At 38.4% G+C, this 17,298-nt stretch overlaps 1 protein-coding gene across 1 annotated transcript in view; it reads right to left on the bottom strand.

Moving 5' to 3' along the window:
* The window catches only part of LYPLAL1 (lysophospholipase like 1), a gene marked incomplete at its 5' end in the record, with an annotated part of 22,686 nt that extends 9,440 nt beyond the window's left edge, over nt 1-13,246 (bottom strand). Inside the window, 2 exons of the mRNA XM_017729601.1 lie at nt 1,969-2,138; nt 13,068-13,246. Coding sequence (XP_017585090.1) covers nt 1,969-2,138; nt 13,068-13,246 — 349 coding nt within the window. The remainder of the gene's footprint in view (nt 1-1,968; nt 2,139-13,067) is intronic.
* Between the last annotated feature and the right edge of the window lie 4,052 nt (nt 13,247-17,298).

Here is a 17,298-nt window from a genome sequence, read left to right as displayed (position 1 = left end):
ACCCCCTGCCATGGGCAGGACGCCCTTCCACTAGACCAGGTTCCTCAGGGCCCTGTCCAATCTGGCCTTGAACACTTCCAGGGATGGACATCCCCAACTTCTCTGGGCAATCTGTTCCAGTGTCTCAGCACCCTCAAAGTAAAGAATTTCTTTCTAATATCTAATCTAAAGCTATGCTCTTTCAGTCTAAAGCCATTCCCCCTTGTCCTATAATTACACAGCTTTGTAAAAAGTCCCTCCCCAGCTTTCCTGTAGGCCCCTAGGTATTGGAAGGTGCTGTAAGATCTCCCCAGAGCCTTCTCTTCTCCAGGCTGAATACTATAAAGCTGCAGAGTACGTTTACAGAGAAGTCCTAATCTCCTGTAAGAAACAATGGCAGAAGATGGGCAACTATTTGCACAAATTCCTAAGACAATTAATGTCACCGTTATGCATAGAGACCTTACACGATCTCTAAGCTTCACTCTTCACTGCATCACGTACTGGTTAATGACCAAAACCAGTGCAGAAAGGCACAAAGTTCTTGTGGAAGAACACTTCATTTTGTACAGCCACAAGTGACACAATTTTCCACTACCAAGTTTCTTATGCATCCACATGAGTCCCCTTCTGTACTTTGGACGAAGTAACTCAGGGCTGCCTTATTTTGCTTTTTGCATAAACATTGGGCTGAACCATGAGGATGTATGATTATAGTCTCTGTCAGGTGGGGAAACAGAGCTCTCAAGAGTGAAAAAACAAGTACAGTTATTTCTGATTTATATGTGAGGAATGCAAACACACTGAGACGGGGACTTCCAAAGAATCTACAGGATGAAACACTCAGTGCATGCCAACTTCCTTACTCTGCTTATGACTTGGAAAACAACGTTCATACTTTGCAGTCTGACTATTTTTAATTTTGAAGGCTTCAGAGGAAAGGAAAAAAGCCTAGTAGCACACTGGATCTGCACACAGAACATCTCCCAGCCTGCTCAACAGCAAAGCACCTGCACTTCTCCAGCTGCTTCCAAGTCAGCAGGTATAACACAGGAAAGACAGATCAAAAAGACTCTGTTGACAGCCATCCAAAACAATGCACTCTGCAGCCAGGGCAATGAGCCAGGAAGGGAAAGCAAGCACAGGCCTTCACAGAGCAACATGGGGCTGGACCAAGAAAACACACCAGGCTGAATGGTAGTGGCTCAACTATGCAAGATTTTGACGGCGTGACTCAGGTGGACATAAATTTATAAGATCCCACCTTAAGAGTTTTTCCCCCAACCTGGAATAGTCTGTGGTCTAGAGATGGGACAGGGAGCCAAAGACTTGTGAATTCTCACTCCCTCCCTGCCATAGGCGATTTCATCATCCTCAACTCCTGCGCCTCAATATCCTGCTATCTATTTCACCGAAGTACTGTGAAAGTTACTGGAAATTTGTGGAAAGAGAAATAAAGATAGACTCATATAAACTATTACAGCTAATACTTCATTTGTTATCAAGTGTTAACCTTTAGTGCTATGTAACATGCACATTTTTCCTGCATGAATTAATTTAACCCAAAATGATTAGAGCAGTAAGGAAAAGTTCATGATTATTTATATGCTACCTCTCCATTCTCCAAAATGCACGTCATTTTTGGAAAGTGTACTTTTCCATCCTTGAAAAGGGCTTAAAGGCAATAATAAAATTATGTACCTCTCAAAGTAAATCACTGACCACTCTATTTTAAATAATGATTACAAATGACTGTTGACAATAAAAACAGTTTTACATTTTGAGGATACTGCTTACAGTTAGCCACATTCCCCACCTGATATGGGTTTAAATAAGAATTTAATATTGTTGAGGACTGGCTATTGAAAAGGCTGTTCAGCAGTTTCAAGCCATGCTCATGAGCCTTCAGGATGGAGTAAATTCAAAGGAGATGATCTCTTAACCATTAAAAAAACATTAGAATAAACACATTATAAATAAATCTCTTACCTATGAGTATCCTATTCTTGGCAATGCCGTTCTTAACCTCATCGTTGATCAGCTCTGTAAGGCCCAAGCACATGGAATCGATGCTTTCAATGTGTTCAGGAACGTCATTACAGATCTTATACCTGTCAAACCACACATTGGAAAAGGCTCCTTTCATAGGTGTATATGGCCTGGAGTGGTGGAAGGAAAGAAAACAAATGATTAACCAAGCATAAGACCAAAAGCCTCAAGCATATGTAATAAATAAAAAAAAATTCAGTATATCTCCAGCAAAAGAGACCTCTTTGAGGTCTAACTCGTTTGACATCCGGTCACATTGCATTTCCTTGCACTCAAGTCATGGTCCTTCAAGAATGAAGCCAACATTTGGAAGCTACGTAAAATGCAATTTTCAGCCAGTTCAATGTTAATGTTGGTTAGGTCAGCTAAACATTTTAAATCTTAAGCCTGTCAAGAGGTTCTTAATCCTAAACAAAGCTAGGGTTGAAATCCACACTGGAATATGACAAACTGAAGTAACTTCTAAACCAGACAGCTTTGCAGGGGCTAACTTTATGGAATTCAATTGTCTAACTCTTGACAAAATTGACAGGGGATGGGTATTATGAACCTCTAGGTATTAAAAAAGCCTGGCAATTTCTCTTTTTGTCAAATAAATACAGCAATCCTCATCTTAATGGGGCAAGTATCTCATAAAAATAACTGAAAGAAATGCCATGTGCTTACTGGACTGGTGCACAAACAAGAGACATGATACTACCCACCATAACACCACATTGTCAGAATATTATTTTAAGTGCTTCAACAGGCTGCCCAAACCTTAGATAATCAAGAAACCTTCAATTCAAAGAAGCTTTTTCTTTGTTTTTAAATAAAGATGATTAATAGCGGCCTGAAAATCCCAAGAAAGGTGATCTAATTGCCTTGCAATGGCTCTACAATATATTACAAAACATACTGCTATGAGATCAATCATCTCAAACAAAGCCCCTTGAAACCCTTACTTGCTTTGTTCAACCAGAGCAAATTCTTCATTTTTACTTAAGCTTAGATCAGATTACAATCATCATCCACAAAAGGACAGCTTTTGATACATTTCTGGATGGGAACACACTGAAAATGCTAAAGTTGACTTCTGTGCTGTCTCTGAAATTTTTTCAATACTAGGATTAAACAAAACCACAACTAACCTAAAATGAGAAAGCCACTAATTCAGTTATTCTTAATGAAGGAACAAGTTCTGCCTTTATTAACAAGGATTCACATATGTAAACAGCTATTTCTAAACCAGTACTGCCACTGGGACAAGTGTTCAAGATAATACTATTTGCACTGTTCAGTCATAAAAGTAAAAAATGAGAGAACAAAGGTTTTTTTCTGCCTGTTGTCATGAACATGAAAAAAAAGTCCATGATTTAAAGGTAAGGAAAATATACAGAAAGAGGCAACAAACAGCAACAGATAGGTACAAACAGACACACTACAGGTTCATCTTTTTCATCAAAGCTTCAGGGTACCTCAAATGTACTGTGATTGAAAGTGCCATACAGTATGTGGTCAAGTGCCTTAGGTAACCCCTCATTTCCTTAATTCAAAACTAACTTGTTATTTCCAAATTACAAATTATTTCCTTAATACAAACTGTAGACTTAAGCACCAGAATTTTAAAAATAGACCTACTTTTTTTTCAAGGTAGCCTTTACTTGTCTATAAACAGTTAACTCCTAAATTGAAGGAAATTCAGTGGAAATATCTTGTATACCCAGCAACATAAAGCTACGTTTTAAAAACATTATTAAAATGCATTTGCCTTTTTTATTGTCTTCTCTTTAGAATCCTATCTCCAGGATTCTTCCCAAATGAATTTATCAACACCTAGTAAGAAATAAAATTACAAATACCTAATTCACAGAAGTCAATTTCTAAGAAGAGATATTCCAGTCAAACCTATCAAGAGCAGAATCAGTGGAGTTTCTGGAAGTCACTTGGACAATGTGATGTACAATGGACTAAATGCCTGGGCAAACAGCATTTAATCCATGATTTTAGCTTCTCTCAAACACTTTTACCTCAATCCTGGTTAAAATGCGTAGCAGACAGAGTGCTTTATTTTCTAGTAAAGTCAGAGTACCTAATATTTGTGTAAGAAAAGATGTGAAAGGTTTTAGTATTTGTCATGGTTTAGCATAGTTTGGTTGAACCCACTACAGTATTATTATAGCAGGTTGACCCAGGATTTATATGGAACAAAGATACATACATATATTGCATTACAGCAATTTACTGTTATATTACATAAATATTAAAACAGGTTTCCCCACAACTAAATGACAAGATCATACCATTTATGAACAGGTCAAAATTCATCATGAGATTATAATACTTGATCAGATGTTGACACTCAGGATTTCTACTTGCTGTCTTTGCAAATTCTTCAGTAAGACAGATGAAAGACCAATGTCTTTTAAGCCCACAGGCAAAGACCCCCAAGCAAACAGACAAGTGGCTTTCAGCTGCCTCAAAAACATCCTTGCAAACACTCTTGATTTCTCAGAAATGCATTAAAAATAACCTTTACATAAAGCTGAAAAGTAAGATTCTTTTAATGGTTCACCCAACTGGCACATCTGTTTTAGTCATTCACCTTTTTCCTTAAATAATCCCTTTATTAGCTGGCACACTGCAACTCAGACATTACCACGGTAAACAAATATGTTTGGCATGGAACCATCTGTGCAGCTCCAAGAATACAGCACCAAATTTTTTCATACAATTAAACCACACACACAAAAAAAATCCCTATGTTAAACTGACATGAGAAGCTGGACTGAAATATGCAAAAGCAAAAAAAAAATATAGAGCAGAGTGGAAACTCCATCCAACAAGATCAACATGGTTAGTTAAGGACGAAGTCAGACCAAATAATCAGCTTTAAATTTGGGGGTTTTTTGTTTTGTTAGGTTTAATCAAAATTCATGCCATTAGTCCACCTGTGCCTCACTTTCCTTCTTCTCTTTTAAAAACGATACTAGAAATAAAGCTCTGTGTCTCTAATACTGTGTGCTGTTGAAACTGGGAATGAAAATATATAGTCCCTCAAGATGTGTGGGCATTTTTTCTTACTGGGTTTTAAAGGGTGTGAGTGCTTATGTTTCGCTTGTTCTGGAGCACATAAAAGATTCAAATCCATATAAGAAAACAAGAATCAAGAACCCTCTCTCTGGGTATATTCAGCTTCCAAACTTGTATGTATTTTTAAGAGACAGTTGAAAGTAAGTTCAATTTGTATGAATTTCTCTCTTAAAATTTACAAGTCAGAAGAGACAGCAAAGGAGACTTGGCTAATATCAAACATCATTTAAGAAACTGCAGGCATTAGGAGGATTAGAATCTTTAAAATGCTTCCCAACATCCCCAAATCACTCTAAATGATGTTTTCTGATTACTTTATAGCTCCTATTTGTAAAGGTGTCATTGTAGATCAACATACTTCTTGCATTAGAGTGCAGTCTCAAGATCCTACACAATACTTCCACTGTCTTAAAACGAAAATATGTCCTGTAATATCTTTGTAAGTAGTTATCATCATTTTAATCTCAAAAAGAAGTAATTTTCACCGTTGATTTCACTGTGAAGTTTCAAAGCAATACACCTCATTCCAGATTTTAAAAACTCAAGATAGGTTAGCTTCTGCTAACCTGAGTTCTGTAGTAATGAAGAAAACATGATGAAAGTAGGTAGCAGCAACACCATCTATTTCCACCTTTCTGAAGCATGAATATATCCTCTAGACCTTCTTAATCATGTTTAGAATTGTGCCAGCTAGTCTGAAATTATCGTAACAGAAGTGGAGAGCAACCAAATGATGCTACACAAGGTTCAAATTCTGATCTCAAACTATGGCAAATCCCATCTCCAAAATGATGATATTAGCATAGTGATTCACATAAAACTACAGGTGGTTTTGTTCATTACCCAATAAATCACTGTCCCTATCCAACATTTTATGTTAGAGGACAAGCCAGCAGTTATAGCTGCATTAAATAAGAGTAGAAGACAGCACATTGATAAATGGCAAATATTCTTCCCCCAGCTCTTTCTCCTGATGCACAATTGTATCACTGCTCAGCACTATGATCACCCTGCATTACATAAACCCAGACCACTGGTGCTGGCTCCAGGCTTCCAGACAGAACTTCCCGAAATGTCAGACAGAACTGGAAATTTATAGTGAAGCTGGGCTTCAAGATTGAAATAAAGACAAAGGAAGATCAAAATTTACAGAAATCCTCAATTTTTCTTGCTTCTCAAGCCCATCTCCTCTCAGTTAGGAGACAGGGACTCTCAAACTGTACTGCTGTCTTTTGGAAGACTGTGCACCCCTCTGAGAAAATCTACAGGGCACACTACCACAGTAGGTCTACATTGCTCTGATGAGACTCCACCTGGAGAACTATATCCAGTTCTGGAATCCTCAGAACAGGAAAGACATGGACCTGTTGGAGCAGGTCCACAGGAGGGCGACAAAAATGATCAGAACACCTCTCCCACAAAGAAAGGCTGAGAGAGTTGGGTTTGTTCAGCCTGGAGGAGACAAGGCTTCAGGGAGACCTTACTGCAGCCTTCCAGTACTTAAAGGGGCCTATAAGAAAGATGGGAACAAACATTTTAGTGGGATCTGTTGCAACAGGACAAAGAGGAATGTTTCAACTTAAAATGGGTACATTTAGACAAGATATAAGGAAGGCATATTTTACAACAAGGGTGCTGAAACAGCAGCACAAGGTTGCACAGAGGTGGTAGATGCCGCATACCTGGAAACATTTAAGGTCAGGCTGGATGGGATTCCAAGCAACACGATCTAGTTGAAGATCCTGCTCATTGTTGAGGGGCTTAAACTAGATGGTCTTCAAAGGTCCCTTCCAATCCAAAATATTGAGTGGTTCTAGAAGCAAGTCTTGACTCTCTTAAAGCTAATGGCTGGTTTTTTGAATGAAAGCAAGTGACTCCCTAATCCCAAATTCTCTCATATCATAAAGTCACTGCTGAATTTCAGTACTACATTTTAATAGAAAATTTAGGTCAAAATTCTGCTTTTTAATTCCCCCTGTCTCTTGAGGCAGAAAGCAAATTTTAAAAGAAATGGGGAGGAAAGCAGAGAATCCAGCTAGTCAAATACGTAGTATAAATTGGAAACTCTAGTCCAAGGTACATCTTATGTTAAAACTGAGGGTGAACATATCTTAACAATGAAGCTTTGTGGTATGGTAACAGAGCATGTGATGTGTCCAAAGTTCAAACAGCTTTAACTTAGAACTACACTTAAAAAAAAAAAAAAAAATTGTAAAAGGAAGGCAAGAGTCATCTCCGTAAGGAGCAATTTTGGCTGTTCTCCAGAAAAGGCTATGCCCTGTTCACTCAAACACATGCAAATGCTTTTGATAGAGCTGTTCTGGATGCACATTGTCTGAAATGAGAGCTGACTGAGCCGGTACAGAATGGTTACCTGAAGAAATACTATGCTGACAGCTTTTGTTACTTGAGACAAATCTTATTCATTCAAGACAAAGGGAGCTGCAATAGAATCTGGCATAAAACTCAGTGGGAGAAATTAAGTTTGTTTCTGTTTCTTTGCTTCTGTTGGTTTGCTGGGTTGGTTTTGTTGTTTGGGGGGGGTTTTTTTGGAGACGGTAGAGTAAATTGCGGGGATTGGTACTAATCAGAGAACAGCAATAATTTTATGGTTGAAAAGACCATAAAAGACCTTTAATACACATTGCCAGCTCCTCAGCAACCAACTAATAGTGGCTGCTTTATACATTCACTGAAAGGAAGTAGCAAGAGGCAAACCAGGGTCCAATCTGCATCAGTTCTCCATTATGGGGTCTGAAAGGCACTCTGGGATTCAAAGTGGCATCTTTCACAAGCTGGTGGCAAACACTTAGGATGGATGAATGATACTAGCTAAGCGAAACCCTTGAAAAGGCTGGAAAGCAAGAGTACAGAATGGCACATAACTTAGAAATCCACAACAGCTTCCTGGAAGGGTGATATAAAAACCACTTCTCCAACTCTTCTGTACTGGAAAAGGGTTGAGAGAAGAAAAACAAGAGGCAGGATGCTTAGGAGCACAATGTAGTAAAAGGGATTAGAAATCCAAGATAATTTCCATGATATTTTAATTTGTTTTCCCCAAGCGTGACTACAGTTATCTCTGACAAGTGTTTACTGCATTCCACGTGCTATTTAGCATCTGATGTATTAGATATATGCATATCCGTAAAGTTTTCCTCACCTAATTCCAAAAAGGAAAATACAGAGTTTATCCAAGCATGCTTCAAGCATTATTATGCAGAACATGTTGAATTTCTACTTAAAGGAGATGAAAGAACCACCCCATGACACCAACCCAAACCTTTTCCATTTCTCCCTCAAGCTCCCACCTTTAAAAAAGACTCCTTTGTGTTAAATTTATGAATGAGGTTAGGGCTTACAAAAGTCAAGGATTAATAACATTTGCTTGAGCCAAAAACAGTACGATAGGCAGTGTGCACGCTCCCCTCCAATCCATCTCAAGTCCGAGCTGCAGTACCCCTGCTGCTTTTCCAATCCGAGGCCTCTCACAGGCAGAGGCTGCCAGTGGAGCTGAGTGGTGCCAAACTGTCTGGTGGTTTTGTGATAGAGCCAGATGGGGACTGTGGTAAGATGAAGCTCATTTCCACCCACGAGCTGAGCAAAGATGTGAATTTAGGTGAAAAGATGGAGTACTGGGCCTTTTAGTCCTTACCAGCCACATAAAGATAATGGAAATTAGAATAAATTGGGAAAAAAACTCCAACCAGACAACAAGTTCTGCACAGAGACTTAAGTACCACAGAAAAGTTTGTTGAGTGAATGTCAAAAAGATCCACAAAATAGCCAAAGTAGTATTTACAGTTGATTTTCTGACTTGCGAAAGAGAAGGACTGTCAGAATGGAATGCAAGACAACGCAAGGAATCTTTGGCCCAGATTTTTTCAGGGAATTATAGAAGGCAAGGTATATGTATTAAAACAAGCAGAGCCTAAATGGTTTTAAATTTACCACGTTAGCTCCTGCAATGCCAATTTAAACTATCACTTTATATTAAAAAAAAAAAAAGGTTAAATTGGGTGGTATTCAGTTCTGATTTAGAAACTCAATAGAAACCTAATGTTTAAGTCACAGTTGTAGCAGCTGAAACAGTATTTAAAGTTGTAGCCATCCTGACCCAAATAAAAAGGGAAAAAGGAAACACTTTCCTTTAAAACTATTAGTGTAGACGTGGCTTTAGGGATTGCATCAGCTACTAGGGCTCCAGTTTGAGCTTGTTTTTTTTAAAGATATATATTAGCATTACAATTGAGAGAAAATAGAATTCTCTTGTGTTTAACAAGTTTAATCTATGTGCAGAAGCACTAATTTTGAAAGAATGCTGGATACAATTAAAACAAGTTCTTGACTCATTTTTAAGTCTCCCAGTAGGCTACATTACCGGGAAAAAAACAAAACCTCCAAGCAATGTGTAAAACTTTTAATTTGTAAAGCAAAATTTGCATACCCCAGGTACATGCATTTAATTTCCAAACATATTCCAAATTCAGGTGTCACTACTCTCACTACATCACACCGAGCCTTCAAATCCACGTATTTTTTCCATTTTTATCTAAGCATGCTTTTTACCACATGAATTTTACTTAGTATTTTTGCAAGTTTTTCTTTTTTAACTGTAAATTTCACTATCTATATTATGTTATTTTTGGTCAGGAAACAACCAAATATGAGACTCACTGCACTTTCCAATGTGATGGGGGATAAGTGAGACAAAATATTGCAAATACTGCCTGTCCAGGGTACATCAGGTGATCACTCTCTGTACAAACCCTGAATATTATAAAAATTATTAAAGAAAATATTTTTTTAAAAAAAGAAGTTTGATTTTTTTCTAGAGACCTATAGAGAAGAGTAAAAAACAGTTTCATAAAATGTAGTTCAGTAACATTCCTTTGCTTTTACCCATAATTGTCTCTAGGGTTTGCGGAAATCAATGCTAGTGTAGACAAAGAACATATTTCTGAGTTCTTCCCAATTATATGCTGGACTGGTTTTCCAAAATAATTTTCAAATACATTGACTCTTGAATCAAAACATGTCTGAACCTCTGATGCTGTGCAAATTAAAAATGTGCGTGTTTCAGCACCTGGGATAAGAGCTAAACAAAACATAAATATAACCCAAACCCATCCTCTACCAAAAAAACCCCCAAAAACAATGTTGTGTTGAAAAATGTGAATTCCACTGCTTTTAAAAATTCGGTTCAACAGAGGTGAAGAATGTATAAGACCATCTCTATGGATCTATCAGCAGAATAACATCCATCAAAAATATGAGGAGGTATTCCTGACCTGCAGTTTATCCTGCCAAAGCCCCCAGCTTTGCAGTTAGATCATCAAACCTGCTTTTACTGGCATAACTACTTTGACAGAGAACATTCAATGTGCATGTGCAAAGTTCTCCTGGAAAAGACAGGAGCTTAGAGTATGAAGTACATCCACATTAACAGGATTTTGCCAGAAGAGCACATTAGCCAACCCTAGGAGGGTGTTGCCAAGCTTCAAGCTTTTCTTTGATTTCATCATCAGCACAAGAACCTGCAGTCAAGTTTTGCACTGACAGTGCAGTGGCAGGTTAGAGACCCACAGAGGCTCTCTCTCAGCAGCCTGACTTTCAGCCAGCACATTACTCAGCCTCTATGTGAGCAAAGAACCTGGTTTCAGAATCTTTCCAGCAGATCTGCGTGCCCATAACCACCCAGCTATAGGTCTCATGAGCAAGGATGCTGAATTCCTCCCCTGGTGCCAGAAACATTTTGAATTCTTATCAAAAGATATACGCGCATATATATATATATATATATATACACACGTGTGTATATATATATATACACACATACATAAAACCAACATATATACTCAAGTTTAATTACTTTAATGTCTGCCATTCAAGTTTGGAAGTTCTAGGCCTTGCTTTTGTTTTCTGTGAAAGAAAGGAAGGCAACTGTTACAAAACCATTTCAAAAAAGCATAGTGTGGATTGTTCTTGAATACCAAAACAATATGAAATAGGTCTGTAAATGCTTTGTAATTGTGGTTTCACAAATGACACGTATCATCACCACTTCAGCATTGCTGCAAACAGTGGCAAACACTGCTGTACTTAGGAGCATCTGTTTTATTTTACTGTGTCAGCTAGGGCTGTTTATCAGCAACAGAAGGCTGTACACAAGAGTACTTCTCCAGTCAAAAACAAACAGTGTTTTACATTCTTTGAATACATAACTTTTCTGTTTTGCTAAAAGCCACTTCTGAATCAACTCATGCATGGCCCTACCTGCTCTAGAAAAGAACAAGAGTAATCTCAACTTAAAAAAGAAAAAAAAGAGAGAGAAATAAACTGTTTATTCACATCTTTTAATTACAACAGTATCTTTCTTCCCATCTGTTTACCAAAGTACTGAAATGCGAAGTCTTAAGATAAAAACAAATTCCTTCATTTGAGTCAGGAGACCTTGCTCATTAATTATTCATACATAGTTTACATCTGTAGTTACCCAAAGAAACCAGAACAAGTGAGAAAAGGACTGGACCTCAGAAGTGCAGTGGGGTGGAAAAGTGAAGCACTGGCCCAGCAGATGTGGTCTGAGGCGCTCTGGCTGCATATAGCATAGGGAAAAAAAACATTTCCCAGGGGAGCAACTCCTCCTGCATTTCCCCAGTATCTGGTGTGTTGGTAGGGAAGCAGTGGAGCTCATCAGCATGTGTGATGTGCCACTGGTAACTCTAGCATCACTTCAGCCTGTCATCAGTGAAGCAATGAGCACATTATTTACAGAAAATGGTATTCACTCCCTGCTAACCCAGAACACACAGCTTCAAAGGCTTCCACTCACGGGCTTGATTTTTCTGTAACACAGTGAGTACATTCACACTGCAATCTCTCAGTTGCTTTTCCTGCCTAAGTAGACCATAAAAAATACATGGTCAAGGAAAAGGTTGGGGTTTTTTTCATGTATTAGTGAGTGCTAGACAAAATCTGCTATTATACTTGTTTATACCTTCCAAGAATTTTTTTTCTGACTTTGAAACCTCTGTACCTCAAAAGTCTGTGTCACAATTTCCTTTTCCGTTCAGCATTCATCCACACTTATGCACAAATTCAGAAAGAAACTCAACCCGCTTACATTTCAAGGAAACATTTTCCTAACTTAGAGCCACAGACACCTTAAAAAAAAATGGTATTAAGAAAAATTAAACACCTCTGAAAATTAGTATTTAATATATGTTATATACATAATATATATAATTATATATTATATATTAAATATTATCTTTGGATACATTACTATGGGGGTAGGTGTCCAACTTTTAGCCTCTAGATTTGACTTCACAAACTTTCAAAATCCTACAGGAAAAATTTTTTGTCTGTATTTCCATCTACTACTGAACACAGCATCATTTAATAACAAGACTTCAGCTTACAGCAAATGTTGAACTCAATTCTCTTTGAAATAGTTGGGCCAGGATTCAAACAAGAAGTAATGTGCATTTTTGAATTCCCAGCCCTTTTTCCAGGAGCTGAGGATCTTTGACATCCTACTTGCCAAAAAGACTGACCGCCTTCAGGACTGAAACCTGGCATTAAATACAACACAATATTTTAATGGTTAATATATGGGAGTTATTCCAGGTAGGACTGTGATCTGGATCATGGCTCTATAATGCCCTACAACACACATTGCAGTGTCATCTTCTATTTATATGAAGGAGATGGATAGCTACTATGAGGACAATACCCAAATTTCAACTAGAGGCTATGACTTCTGTGAACCATTTAGAGTCTTAACCACTCAAAAACACAGCTCCTGGACAACAATGCATGGTTGAGCTTCAGTTTTGTCAAAAAGCATGTACATGAGAGAGAAGAAGAAATTGTTACAACAGTCTGTACCAATATTCACAGCCTATTTTACAGTTTTGGAACACAGGAATTTAACCCTACAGTTACAATCTATTAAATGATACCTGGCAGGAGCCGTTGGGTAAATTACTTTTATATGTTGGAATGCCATGTCTTGATTCAAAATTTGTTTTATCCATGCTCTTGCTCCTTGGCCAGTATCACCTGTGTCACACAGAAGAGTACAAAAAGAATTATTCTGTGCATTTAGCAAGAAAATTATGTAATAATATAATATATAATTATATCATTATTATAAATGATATATTATGTCAAATATACTTCAGATTGACTTAAATTATTAAGTTAATACACTAAAATGCTAAAAAAGAACTTTCTAGAACAACTTCAGTCCCCTTTCCAATGGACTCAAAACTTCCTAGAAAAAGACTGCTTAAGAGGTCTCACAACATAAGCTTAATCAATACTTCACTACATTCAATGACTTAAGTATCTCCCAAGCAGACACAAGGCTTTATCTCTTACTTGCCGTTTACCTTATTTGCTGATAACTGATAAACAAAAAATCTCGATAAACATCTTGAAAGGTGAGATAAAATAACTGTTGCTCCCCTTAGAAAAGATAATTACTTTTACTAGAGAATTTTATGTTAACCCACTTCAGAACCCAGTAAAAAAGATCTTCACATTTAATTATGCTAATATTGCACATAGGCTTTAAGGGAAAAACACAATTTGTAAAGAGATAGGTTCAGTCTAAATATCTAGCAGACTCTTAAAGAAACCTTAGTCACACAGTTCTGCTTGGAAACTAGTTGAGATCCACTCCCAATCTGTTTTTCTTCTAGTTTTACCAACTCATCCTACAGCCAAAACCCCTGCAGACTGAAGTGCTATGAACAGGATGAACTCTTCTGCAGATAGCACATGCTCCTTTTACACAGATACACATATATACACCAGTTTCTCCAGCTTGTGTTTGCACCACTGGTATCTTCAGCCATAACTTCACTGCCACCCCTCTGAAGAGCAGGCACACACAAGTCCTCAGTATCATACAATACTTCAATCTTGAGGAATCCAGTCCATCAAGGAATATAGTTTACAGTAGGAAGGATGTTCAACCTAAAAAATTTAGTGGGGGCTCAGCAAACTGGAATTTCACTACTGCCACTCATGCCATAGGACTTTAGTCTTGCTTGAAGTTGAGGTTCCCACATATTATCAATTCAAATTGCTAATATTCTCTATTCTCTATTCAGTTCAAGTTGTTTTGTTTGACTTCAGAACTCACCCCATTTTTTTCAATAAAATGGCCAAACCAAAAGAAAAAAATATCACTGTCCTTAGCCAGGCTTACTGCCACATTACATGGACTCATCTGAACACTGTCACATGAATATACCAATTCATTGTTAAAATTATTGTAATTCCCCAATGGAGAAAAGCTGCTCTTGCTTTAGGACTCTAGCAAAATTTAGTGGCTTTTATTTATACACACATTAATGTATCTTCAAATTTAAAACAGAAGGCAAGAAGGATTCAAATCCTGCAATTTTTTCCCTGTTAAGCACAACTAGCATAACTAGAACTAACTGTTCTCTGACCTGAACACTCCACGCGACAAATAAAAAACAGGGTTGCAAAACTGACACAAACCTTACCCTGTGCTAAGTTAAACAGTAAAATCAAAGTTACCTCCTTAACTGGATGCTTCAGAACACACTCCCACAAGCACTTTGCTGATGCAAGCAGCATGGTCAGAAGCCCAAACACACCTCTGATTCTTCACAGACACTCTTGACTTACCAAGGGTTTCCTCAAGGCTGTTGTCACCTCACTTATAAACAATGTATCTTAGAGGGGCTCAAACTAACATTTTTCTCCTTATAGAGTCCTTTTTTTTCAGTTAAAAAGCCAAGGCTTAGGCCTTGCAAATACATGCACAGAATGAACCCTCAGGTAAGTCAACCAGCTATATGAATGATTACAGAATTGGGACTTAGGTCTTTACAAACTCCTTAATGATGCAGGACAAATCATTATTCTACTATTTATATCCACCTCTTAAACTTCACAAAGGTCTGCAGAAACATTTACCGTCATTGAACACAACTTGTCCATGAAAAGGTCACAGAAAACTCAGTAAGAGAAAATTTAACTATGCCCTTCCATGTGTCAAGAACTGTCATGGTCCAAATGCTACTCAAACATGCAAGTGCTTGTATGCTCAGATAATGTAGTTTGACTTCCTAAGAACAGAACTTGAAGGAGAGGGAGAAAGAGAGGAGACTGTGACATCAAACAAAAACCAACAAACCTCCTGAAATATTAAGTCTTTCAGGCTCTTCTGAAATTTTAGCATTGTATGTTCTTCTGAACACTACAAAAGCAAGCAAATGATGGGTGACTCTGCTTTGAGTCAGTTTACAAACTGCAAAAGACTGATGGCAGCTATATTATCCTTTTCTCCCTCCTCAAGTAAAATATGAATTTCTTTCCTTTCAAATATAGCTTGAATTTCCAAGTTTTCTTTCTGTGCAAAGTTTAAATTTAACAACATGTAACATGCAGATTGGATATTAGGAAAACTTTATTCACCGAAAAGGCTTTCAAGCACTGGAACAGGCTGCCCAGGAAAGTCACTGAGTCACCATCCCTGGAGGTATTTAAAAGATGTGTAGATGTGGCACTTAAGGACATGGTTTAGTGGTGGACTTGGCAGCGTTTGGTTAATGGTTGGACTCGATGTTCTAAAAGGTCTTTTCCAGCCTATGATTCTGTGCTTGTTACAACATGCAAAGTTGTAATCCTCAGCCTAAAAAGCTATTACATACTTGCTATGCCCATCTTCCTTGCCAAGCTACCAAATGGCACCTCTACCTCAATCTGATGTAGAGTACATCAGGATTTTTCTAATATTTTTCTATACCATTTTGCACTTACATTCTGCACTCATTATAGTTTGTCTAGAGCAAGCATTACGAACAAAATGGATTCATGCCATTTGACTGCCACTTTCCATCACAAGTGCTGTACAAAGGTTTACAACTCAGGTTTACAGGCCAGCCCACAGCAACAGCACTGTGGCTACTTCTGTTTTAAATTCTATTCTGTGGAACTCTTAGAAACCAAATAAAACCACCCCATTACAAACATTATGAACAAAATCATATAAAAAAAAAAGAAAAATTGTAGAGTACTTTAACCACATGCGGAATCAACCAATAACCATAATCCTCCCTTACTCCTCCAACATTAGAGAATATTATTTCCTCAAGCATTAAAAAATTAGCATTATCAAGAGAGCTGAACACATAAACTCTTTCATTTTCATTATTTTACTCACAGAATTTTTAAAAAGCAAAATTAAACTAGATGATAAAAATGAAACTATTAAGGACACATCTTTGTTAAACTCAACAGAATCATCAGCTAAAAGCAAAAGTAAGCAAAACACAGGGAAAGTGTTGAGCATATTGCCATATGCACATGGGCAGCTCAATAGTATTGATTTGCAAGGCCTTGATCTAATAAAGACCTAAGATTACTGGGGTTTTTCTTTTCTTTTTATTGTCATGTGGACTTTAGTGTTGTTATTTAGCTCGTTAGAAATAACGTTTAAGGAAAAAAACCAACAAAACACACGCTCCCTTCCCGCCCCCAGCCCAGTCACTGATGTAGGTAAGTCCCCCCTGCAGAGAGTGGCCATGAAGCCAGCCCGGACAGGGACAGGGCTCTTTTTAACAGTCAGAGGTCTGTCAAGCCACACTGGCTTTTAAAAGGTGACAGTACTCTCATGCCAATCCTAAAACAGCAAGAGCCACTTTAATTGTGAAAATCATCCTTTGCATGTGGCTACCCTCTGAGAAGGGCAATTTAGGGCGTAACAGGACTCGGGGAAACGGTATGAAGTGTAAAGTCGGGTATTAGGAGAAGGTTGTTCACCCAGAGGGTGGTTGGGCACTGAACAGGCTCCCCAGGGCAGTGGTCACAGCACCAAGCCTGACAAAAGTTCAAGAATGTTTGGACAATGCTCTTAGGCACACGGTGTGACTGCCGGGGTGTCCTGTGCAGGGCCAGGAGTCGGACTGTGATGATCCTGATGTGCCCCTTCCAACTGAGCATGTTCTGTGATCTCCCGCAACGCGGTGTTCTCACGGAAGCCGGGCTGCTGTGAGCCGGCGCCGCCCCTGCGGGACCTTCTCCGGGCACCCGCACACGGCTCTGCCGCCCACCGCCAGCTCCTCCTTCCCGGCCTGAGGAGGGCACGGCCGCGGGGACAGGGTCACCTCAAAGCCTTCCCCAGGCCTGGCGGCTGCCGCCGGCCACCCC

Source organism: Corvus brachyrhynchos, unplaced genomic scaffold, assembly GCF_000691975.1.
Source record: "Corvus brachyrhynchos isolate BGI_N302 unplaced genomic scaffold, ASM69197v1 scaffold101, whole genome shotgun sequence".
NCBI lineage: Eukaryota > Metazoa > Chordata > Aves > Passeriformes > Corvidae > Corvus > Corvus brachyrhynchos.
Note: the sequence above shows the minus strand (reverse complement) of the source record. Positions and strands in the feature narration are given on the sequence as shown.